The 10,728-nt window shown below is 41.0% G+C and overlaps 1 protein-coding gene across 1 annotated transcript in view; it reads left to right on the top strand.

Annotated features, from left to right (window-relative positions):
* Nucleotides 1–4,956: 4,956 nt before the first annotated feature.
* The window catches only part of LOC135539547 (serine/threonine-protein phosphatase 4 regulatory subunit 1-like), a 43,571-nt gene continuing 37,799 nt past the window's right edge, over nt 4,957–10,728 (top strand). Inside the window, exons 1-7 of the mRNA XM_064965479.1 lie at nt 4,957–5,131; nt 6,077–6,121; nt 6,693–6,822; nt 7,485–7,591; nt 7,911–8,053; nt 9,344–9,490; nt 10,245–10,352. Coding sequence (XP_064821551.1) covers nt 5,125–5,131; nt 6,077–6,121; nt 6,693–6,822; nt 7,485–7,591; nt 7,911–8,053; nt 9,344–9,490; nt 10,245–10,352 — 687 coding nt within the window. The 5' untranslated portion in view covers nt 4,957–5,124. The remainder of the gene's footprint in view (nt 5,132–6,076; nt 6,122–6,692; nt 6,823–7,484; nt 7,592–7,910; nt 8,054–9,343; nt 9,491–10,244; nt 10,353–10,728) is intronic.

Genomic DNA, 10,728 nt, shown 5'->3' with positions numbered 1-10,728 from the left:
GCAAGCCTAATTAACTTTAGGAGTAAAAATGTGCTTAACAAGTCACATAATGAGTTGCATGGACTCACTCTGCACCTATTGGTAGATGGGCAAAACATTTCAAAAAGCAGGCATTGAATATCCCTTTGACCATGTTGAAGTTATTAATTACACTTTCGATGGTGTATCAAAACACCTAGTCACTACAAAGATACAGGCGTCCTTCCTAACTCAGCTGCAGCAGAGGAAGGAAACCGTTCAGAGATATCACCATGAGGCCAATTACATTTACATTTAAGTCATTTAGCAGACGCTCTTATCCAGAGCGACTTACAAATGACTTTAAAACAGTTAAGAGTTTAATGGCTGTGAAAGGAGAAATTGACAGAGTGAAAAGACGGAAGCCTGTGCAGAATAAAAAATATTCCAAAACATGCATCCTGTTTGCAACAAGCACTACAGTAATACTGCAAAAAAATGTGGAAAAGCAAACGTTTTTGTGCTGATTACAAAGGGTTATGTTTGGGGCAAATACAATACATTACTCAATACCACTCTCCATATTTTCAAGCATAGTGGTGCCTGCATCATGTTATGGTATGCTTGTAACCGTTAAGTACTGGGGAGTTTGTCAAGATAAAAAATAAAGAAAATGGAGCTGAATACAGGCAAAAAATCCTAGAGGAAAACCTGGTTCAGTCTGCTTTCCACCAAACATTGGGAGAATAAATCACCTTTCAGCAGGACAATAACCTAAAATACAAGGCCAAACCTACACAAAAGTTGCTTACCAAGAAGACAGGGCATGTTCCTGAGTGGCTGAGTTACAGTTTTGACTTAAATCTACTAGATTATTTATGGCAACATCTGAAAATGGTTGTCTAGCAACAATCAACAACCAATTTGACAGAGCTTGAAGAATTTTGAAAAGAATGGGCAAATGATACACAATCCAGGTGTGGAAAGCTCTATAGAGACTTACCCAGAAAGACTCACAGCTGTAAGCATTGCTAAAGGTGCTTCTACAATGTATTGACTCAGGGGTTTGAATACTTACAGTATCAGTCAAAAGTTTGGACACACCTACTCATTCAAGATTTTCTAAATTTTTACTATTTTCTACATTGTAGAATAATAATGAAGACATTGAAACTATGAAATAACACATATTGTGGTAACTCCCCCCAAAAATGCAACAAATCAAAATATGTTATATTTTAGATTCTTCAAAGTAGCCATCCTTTGCCTTGATGACAGCTTTGTACACTCTTGAAATTCTCTCAACCAGCTCAATGAGGTAGTCACCTGGAATGCATTTCAATTAACAGGTGTGCCTTGTAAAAAGTTAATTTGTGGAATTTCTTTCCTTCTTAATGCATTTTGAGCCAATCAGTTGGGTTGTGACAAGGTAGGGGTGATATACAGAAGGTAGCCCTATTTGGTAAAAGACCAAGTCCCTATAATGGCAAGAACAGCTCAAATAAGCAAAGAGAAACAACAGTCTATCATTACTTTCAGACATGAAGGTCAGTCAATGCGGAAAATTCCAAGGACTTTGAAAGTTTATTCAAGTGCTTTCGCAAAAACCATCAAGCACTACGATGAAACTGGCTCTAATGAGGACCGCCACAGAAAAGGAAGACCCAGAGTTACCTCTGCTGCAGAGAATAACTTCATTAGTTACCAGCCTCAAAAATTGCATCCCAAATAAATGCTTCACTAAGTTCAAGTAACAGGAATATCTCAACATCAACTGCTCAGAGGAGACTGTGTGGATCAGGCCTTCATGGTCAGATTGCTGCAAAGAAACCACTACTAAAGGACACCAATAATAAGAAGAGATTTACTTGGGCCAAGAAACACGAGCAATGGACATCAGACCGGTGGAAATCTGTTCTTTGGTCTGATGAGTCAAAATGTGAGATTTTTGGTTCCAACCGCCATGTCTTTGTGAGACGCAGAGTAGGTAAACGGATGATCTCCGCATGTGTGGTTCCCACTGTGAAGTATGGAGGAGGAGGTATGATGGTGCTTTGCTGGTGACACCGTCTGTGATTTATTTAGAATTCAAGGCACACTTAACCAGCATGGCTACCACAGCATTCTGCAGTGATTTGCCATCCCATCTGGTTTACACATAGTGGGACTATCATTTGTTTTTCAACAGGACAATGACCCAAAACACACCTTCAGGCTGTGTAAGGGCTATTTGAACAAGAAGGAGAGTGATGGAGTGCTGATGACCTGGCCTCCACAATGACCTGACCTCAACTCATTTGAGATGGTTTGGGAAGAGTTGGACCGCAGATTATTTTTTTTTCACCTTTATTTAACCAGGTAGGCTAGTTGAGAACAAGTTCTCATTTGCAACTGCGACCTGGCCAAGATAAAGCTTAGCAGTGTGAACAGACAACACAGAGTTACACATGGAGTAAACAATTAACAAGTCAATAACACAGTACAAAAAAAGGGGAGTCTATATACATTGTGTGCAAAAGGCATGAGGAGGTAGGCGAATAATTACAATTTTGCAGATTAGCACTGGAGTGATAAATGATCAGATGGTCATGTACAGGTAGAGATATTGGTGTGCAAAAGAGCAGAAAAGTAAATAAATAAAAACAGTATGGGGATGAGGTAGGTGAAAATGGGTGGGCTATTTACCAATAGACTATGTACAGCTGCAGCGATCGGTTAGCTGCTCAGATAGCACATGTTTGAAGTTGGTGAGGGAGATAAAAGTCTCCAATTTCAGGGATTTTTGCAATTCGTTCCAGTCACAGGCAGCAGAGTACTGGAACGAAAGGCGGCCAAACGAGGTGTTGGCTTTAGGGATGATCAATGAGATACACCTGCTGGAGCGCGTGCTACGGGTGGGTGTTGCCATCGTGACCAATGAACTGAGATAAGGCGGAGCATGGACCTAGCATGGACTTGTAGATGACCTGGAGCCAGTGGGTCTGGCGACGAATATGTAGCGAGGGCCAGCCGACTAGAGCATACAGGTCGCAGTGGTGGGTGGTATAAGGTGCTTTAGTGACAAAACGGATGGCACTGTGATAAACTGCATCCAGTTTGCTGAGTAGAGTGTTGGAAGCAATTTTGTAGATGACATCGCCGAAGTCGAGGATCGGTAGGATAGTCAGTTTTACTAGGGTAAGTTTGGCGGCGTGAGTGAAGGAGGCTTTGTTGCGGAATAGAAAGCCGACTCTAGATTTGATTTTCGATTGGAGATGTTTGATATGAGTCTGGAAGGAGAGTTTACAGTCTAGCCAGACACCTAGGTACTTATAGATGTCCACATATTCAAGGTCGGAACCATCCAAGGTGGTGATGCTAGTCAGGCGTGCGGGTGCAGGCAGCGAACGGTTTATCGGTGATATATCAAAGATATCTCAAAGTACTGTACATATATTCAGCCTAAAACCCCAAACAGCAAGCAATGCAGGTGTAGAAGCACAGTGGCTAGGAAAAACTCCTTAGAAAGGCCAAAACCTAGGAAGAAACCTAGAGAGGAACCACGCTATGAGGGGTGGCCAGTCCTCTTCTGGCTGTGCCGGGTGGAGATTATAACAGAACATGGCCAAGATGTTCAAATGTTCATAAAATGACCAGCATGGTCAAATAATAATAATCACGTTAGTTGTCGAGGGTGCAGCAAGTCAGCACCTCAGGAGTAAATGTCAGTTGGCTTTTCATAGCCGATCATTAAGAGTATCTCTACCGCTCCTGCTGTCTCTAGAGAGTTTGAAAACAGCAGGTTTGGGAGAGGTAGCACGTCCGGTGAACAAAAACAAATAGCTCATAAAGGCTTCATAATTCATAAAGGTCACGTTAACTGAATTATATTATATTGTAGAACAAAATGTATAAGATCTAAGCCTGATCTCATAACTTATTTTCGGTGTTTAACCCAAAACCCTATTCTTTCCCCATTAAGTTTTCACATTAATGGCTAAATGAACCAGAGGTAAGTAATTTCAAGTTTTTGGGACTACAAGCTGGAGAGTTCTATTATGTTTACCTTTGTTCAAAGGAAAGAAGCAAAGTCTCCTCCCTTGCAAATGCAAACTCTAGGGCAAACCCTTCCCATCCATGAATTTCACCCATGTTTATCAAAAAGCACATTTTTGTTTTCATTAATTGTTATGATACAGACAATTTTTACTTTTGGTTATGAAATCTGTTTACATCACAGGAGGCTGCTGAGGGGAAGACAGCTCATAATAATGGCTGGAATGGCGCGAATTGAATGGCATCAAACACATGGAAACCATGTGTTTTTGTGTTGGATGTATTTGATAGCGTTCCACTACAGCCATTATCACGAGCCCATCCTCCTCAATAAAAAAGTTCCACCAACCTTCTGTGATCCACACATGCGTTTGAAAATCACCGCACCAGTTCACGCACCGCCTGAGAACCCCACTGAAGAAGACGCATCGCCTTCGCCCAATCCTTATTTGTCCAAATAATCAATGACGAAATCCCCAAACCAGGAACTACTGCTGTTCGTAATCACATAATTCTACGTAAGTTTTGAAAGAGTCTCGTTGTTTCACCTGTCCACGAGAGATTAGACATATTGCAACCTGAATGAACAGAGAATCGATAGTTCAGTCACATGAGTACAAATAAGATTGGCTTACCCCAAGAAGGCACATGTTTAACTCTCTCTGCGCCATATCGATCTCCAAATTAATAGAACGTTAATGAACATTCCAACCACGTGACTGATTGCTTGCTCGCAGATGTTTCAGTTACTGGCAAATAACTTAACTTCATCAAATAACATACCGCTCGAAACAAATACAAAGTAAGTCCTCAACTTGGGAACGTTAAAACGCATTGATATAATTTGCCATATGTTGATTAATGTAGCTAAGAAGGTATAAAATAGTACCGCATCGACTCCATCTTGAACTACGATCCAATGTGTCACGTGACAGTTATGTTTATTTTTGGTTTGGAAATATAGCAATGAAGCCATTATGTTCGTTGCAATAATCATGAAGTAGATTCCGTCACAAATTAAACTATTGTTGATGAACACACACAAAAAAACATCAGGAAGTACATTCAGGAAGTAGTTTTGCTTACGTTGAGTGACAGCCCACACGGTAGCTCGTCGAGCAGATAATCAAGATGGCAGGTAATGTGGCTGTCATAATAACATCTATTCGAAACTTGAACAAAATAGTTGTAAAAATAAGTATTTTCTGAAAAGTTTAATGTATTGGCATGTCATTTCTGGTTGTGTGTGTTGTTTTCGATCAATTACAATACCTTGGCAGCAAGCTGGGTTTTTAAGCGAAAATGCTAGCTCGTTAGCTATAGCTAATATCGGCTAACTCTGCTTTCTAGCTAGCCAGTTCTAGTATTTCTAACTATATGCTTGTTGTTGACAACACTGACAATACAAATGTTGTTTCTAGGTATTGGTTGTAGCTATAATGTATTATGTATTAGGTCTAGCTAGGTCGGTAGCCGATGTTAGCTAACCGTAGTTAAATATGTCAGGTAGATTTGCTTTCAAGCCTAAGCTAGTTAGCTACGTTAGCCGGTTGACCGAGCAAGCTAGCCTCTACGCCGATATCTTTGCATACCAAATCCAGCTCAAAACCAAAACAAAGACTTATAGTAACGTTAGCTAGCAAGTTACCTTGTGATTTGGCAACCTTATATACAGTAGCTTGCTAGCAATGTTAACGTTTGTTCGATCATTTCATTGGCTGAAACAGCATAAACAAGAGTTGTTATGGGACGGATTTGTTTTTTAGTTTAGTTATAGAATTAGCCCAGAAATGTCCCTATGTTATATTTTGGCAGCTAGCCACTGCACTCTGTGGTCTTACTTATTACCACTGGATTAGGCTAAAGTTAGCTAGCTCGATGCCTCCCTGGCTTCAACCAAATCAAATGTATTAACTAGCTAACGTTAGATCATTGAGGCACTTGGCCATTTTCTCCTACATAGTAACAGTTGACGTATTAGCCAACCCTCTGATCCCCAGGGAGCGATGTAACTATTTAATGACTGACGGTATGTTGATAACATATTTGTAAAAGCAGTACTCTACACCATTCCATTTTGCAGGTCTGTCTTTATATTTTGAAGATGGTCATGATGATTTGGATGACTGTGAGTATTCCCCCTCCATCAATGTTTCAAACGCCATGTTCAATTCTTGTGTAGTACATGTAGAAAGAGTTACTGAGACTAGGAAACATATGATGCAGGCTGTTCTGACACCTTCCACAGTTTGAAGCTTTTAGGGAGCCTGCAGTTTCTGTTACATGAAGTGTAACACTTAACAGTCACCCCCTAACATTATATGTCAGATGCCTCCCCCTGGGTTCAGGCAAGCTATTATTAGCAATATAGACCATATATTCCTCTTGTTTAGGGCAATTAAACAACATACTAGACCCCCTTACACAGGGCTTTCCCATAGCCTACCAATTTTGTAACTGAAATAGACAGTGGTCACTTTTTCACTTGCTTACTCAGGTTAAAAGTCTTACTACTTGTGCCCGGATCACTTCAAAGCTCACTTATACCAATATGATAATTGCAACACGGAGCTTATTTTGACAGCAGTGGTTCCTTGTTGAAATTAATGTGCTTACTTACCTGATCTCCTCACTCACTAACTTCATCTCGAACAATTCTGATTGATTGATTCTGAATTTGTGATTTTCAACCTGGACAGTTGGGTTCGATGACTATGGATCAGAGTGTGACGGAATTCGGATCACAGCTTTCCTGGATGCAGGGCAGGACAATCTCACCCCCCTGGGGAGACTAGAAAAATATGCCTTCAGTGAAAACGTCTTCAACAGGTAAGAATGAATATGATGACGCACTTGGATACATGCCACAGGGAAGCAATAGGAAATATTTAGAGGTAATGTGATGTTCAAGATGACTGCCATTTGTTTTTGCAATGTTTGACCGCAATACAGTGTTGACTGAAAAGTTCCGGTTCTATGTGTTCTTGTGAATTCAACAGACCTGCGTTCATGGCTTGGCATGGCGAGAATGTAACAACTTATGTCGGGGCGTTAGTGAATGGGCTGAGTGAAGGCCGGGCATTCGGTACTGCCAGGTCTCTCACTCACACTGCATCAAGACATGAACTTGTTAGGGACCACTCTTGTTAAGACTGGCCTGGTTTGACCTAAGTGTTTCTGATGTGGGTTCTTGCTTTCTGCCCGTTGAAAGATAAAAGCTTGCCAGATGCCCTCAGTGGTTTTAAAGACCTCAGTGTGTGCTTTTGGCATAGCTTGTGCACATCGCCTCTGCAAACCTTTAACAGCACCCCATCAACAGCCCTCCATTGCCCCCAGTTGAATTCAACTCATGGAAAGGCTGTTAACATGCTCTGCTTGTTGAGTTCAAGTCCTCAGTCGGGTGATTTCCAAGTTTGTCAGTTATGGGCCATTATGCTGCTTTGGCTAGATGTTGGCACAGACATTAACTTGGGGCTTGTGTTGCTTTCTAGGCAGATCGTGGCACGTGGGCTGCTTGATGTGCTTCGAGAGTTCAGTGACAATGAGAATGACTTTATTAGTGTCATGGAGACAGTTGCCCGAATGTCAGAAGACGGAGGTAGATGTTATTCTTTTTATCTGTCCCTCATATTATCTCATTATTTTACAATTATGTAATTTGTTTGTGAGATTGGGGTCAATTCCATTCCAATTGCGGTCACTGGAGTTGGACATGGAAGGTTAGCTATCAATTGGAATGCATTTGAATTGACATTTACATGTCTGAATTGATCCCCAAATTGACATTTATGTGCAATTGACCCCAAACCCCTAATACAAAATAAATTGTATTGTTAGGACTTTTTTTATGCATGTTTGTGACCATCATCTCCCTATGTGTGTGTCTGTGTCATCTTCGTGCATGTGCATGTCTTCAGAGCCCACAGTGCGCGCCGAGCTGATGGAGCAGGTGCCCAACATCGCCATGTTCCTGCACGAGAGCCAGCCCAACTTCCCAGCAGCCTTCTCCAGATACCTAGTGCCCATCGTGGTGCGCTATCTCACAGACCCCAATAACCAGGTAGGAACAAATGACTCCCACTCTAACTGCAAACGATGGACCACAACGAAATGTTGATATTATCTTAAGCAGTTAAGACATTTCTGGATCCCTGTTCCTGTCATTTGTGTTTTTGGATTATAAAGGTTGATTGTTAGGGCTAAATGTAATTCAACAAGTTAAATGCAACATGCAAGAATATCAAAGATTTTACAGAATTACAGTTCATATGAGGAAATCAGTCAAAATGAAATACATTCATAAGGCCTTAATCTATAGATTTCACATGAATGGGAATACAGATCTGCATCTGCAAATAATACCTTTTTTGCTCTATTGGTTTGAGCCTGTAAGTAAGCATTCCACTGTAAGGTCTACACCTGTTGTATTCGGCGCATGTGACAAATTAACTTTGAGTTGAACTGTTGGTCACAAATACCCTAAAAGTAAAGGGTCTCAGGATCTCGTCACGGTATTTCTGTGCATTCAAATTGACATTGATAAAATGCATTTGTTTGTTTTCCATAGCTTATGCCTGCCCTTATCATAACCACACAGCCACCATGGAGCTCTCTGTTCACAACGTTGGACATACTGCCAAATAATCTAAAATGATGTTGGAGGAGGGTTATGGTAGAGAAATGAATGTTCAATACTCTGGCAACAGCTCTGGTGGTCATTCCTGCAGTCAGCATGTCAATTGCACACTCCCTCAACTTGAGACACCTTTGGCATTTGCACATTTTAGAGTGGCCGTTTATTGTCCCCAGCACAAGGGTAATGATCATGCTGTTTAATCAGCTTCTTGATATGCCAAACCTGTCAGGTGGATGGATTAACTTGGCAAAGGAGTAAATGTTCACTGACAGGGATGTAAACAACATTTTTGCACAACATTTGAGCAAAATAAGCTTTTTGTGCGTATGGAGAATTTCTGGCATCTTTTCGTTCAGCTCATGAAACATGGGACCAACCATTTTTTTCAGTGTAGTTAATGTTCGTTTTAACTTGTTAGCATTTAGCAAACAGTGTCTGTCATTTTGCTATTAGTTTGTGCTAATTTTGTTAGCATTATAGTAATAGAGGCCCAATGGTTCTTTTAGCTTCCCTTGTGTGCTATGCTGGTAATACCATAAATGCTGGAATAAGAGAACGACGGAATGACAATATGAAAATCTGCATACAGTCCAAGCCTAGAAACAAATGTGTGCAGTACAATAACCGCTAGCCCGGAACTGTCTGGATTTCCAGGCTCAACAAACACTTTATTGTAAAGATGTCTGTACTAACAGATGTCGTCTTTTCCCTAAGGTGCGGAAGACCAGTCAGGCGGCCCTGCTCGTGCTGTTAGAGCAGGGGCTCATCTGCAAGGGCGACATGGAGACCAAAGTGTGTCCTGTTTTACTAGACCTCACCGAACCCAGCAGCGACGATGACTACAAGATAGAGGCCGTCGCGGTAAGATTGCTTTGGGTTTATTGATTCAAGCTCACATTTTGATTTAGTTCACTGAAACTGAAGAAATGCAGAATTTACTTTAATTAAATGTAATGTAAAATGCACTCGGAGCGCAACCAGAAGCACTAATCTTGCCAGTATCCATTGATCATTGTTTGTAATCCCTGTTTGTCTTTATATCCTGTAGTCTGTTACCATGTTTTTCTTTAAGTGTGTGTTTTCCCCCCTAACTTTGATAAAGATATACCAAGCAAAAAGACATACAGGGTATAAAGATGAAAGATTAGTGGTTCTGAGCCATAATACCAAAAACAAATGTCAAAACAAAAAGGATATAGGCTGATCTCAAGAAAGAGGATAGTTGTTAGTGGACCCTAGCCAAAATATTTAGGTCAATATGAGATCAATACAGCTGCAGTGGATGGGCAGTGGCTAGACAAGTCTGAATTAATCCATGGTCACTAGCAGTACCATATGTGTTATAGAGGCTTTTATTTTTTTTGTAACCTTGACAAGTGCAATAGTGTTGTTTTTTTAGAACCAAGCAATGTGCGTCCTTTATGCTTAGAACCATAGGGTGAAGTTGACACTAGATGCTGATCTTTGGTCAGTTTTAGTAATTTCCCACTAATGGTTAAGGTTAGGATTGGGGAAGGGAGATCTGTACCTAGGGAAAACTTCATCCTCGAGCCCCTGTGGATTCCGTTACAATAGCATTGATTCCCGTGTCCTCTTCTCTCTCCTTGTTCTGTAGATCATGTGTAAGCTGGTAACCATGCTGAGCAAAGACACAGTGGAGCACCTGCTGCTGCTGCGCTTCTGTGAGCTGTGCAGTGATGCCAGGCTCTTCCAAGTCCGCAAGGTGAACACACACACACACACTTATCTGTATCCAACTTGAACCCGCAGAAAACATGCTCCCACATTGCATCACACTTTTGACAATAAACATTGCACACTGTTTATGGTAGTCGCTAAAGGATTGTGTTACCCATCTCGATTCATCCAACATTTTTCACAAACTGAATCATTGCAGTTGCCCAATGTGTTTTGTGATTAAGTATGAAGGCCTACAGTAATGTTGTTTTCTGTTTGGAATTTTAATCCTCTCGTGAAGTTGGTGCCAGTTGGGAAGTTGTATTTGGGTGTAGGAAAGGGAGGATTTTATTTTGAACCCCTGTGGATTTTCCTGAGTTTGTGATGCCTGTAATGTGCCTCAAAGACTGTCCCCCAATGAT

Source organism: Oncorhynchus masou, chromosome 5, assembly GCF_036934945.1.
Source record: "Oncorhynchus masou masou isolate Uvic2021 chromosome 5, UVic_Omas_1.1, whole genome shotgun sequence".
Lineage (NCBI taxonomy): Eukaryota > Metazoa > Chordata > Actinopteri > Salmoniformes > Salmonidae > Oncorhynchus > Oncorhynchus masou.
Note: the sequence above shows the minus strand (reverse complement) of the source record. Positions and strands in the feature narration are given on the sequence as shown.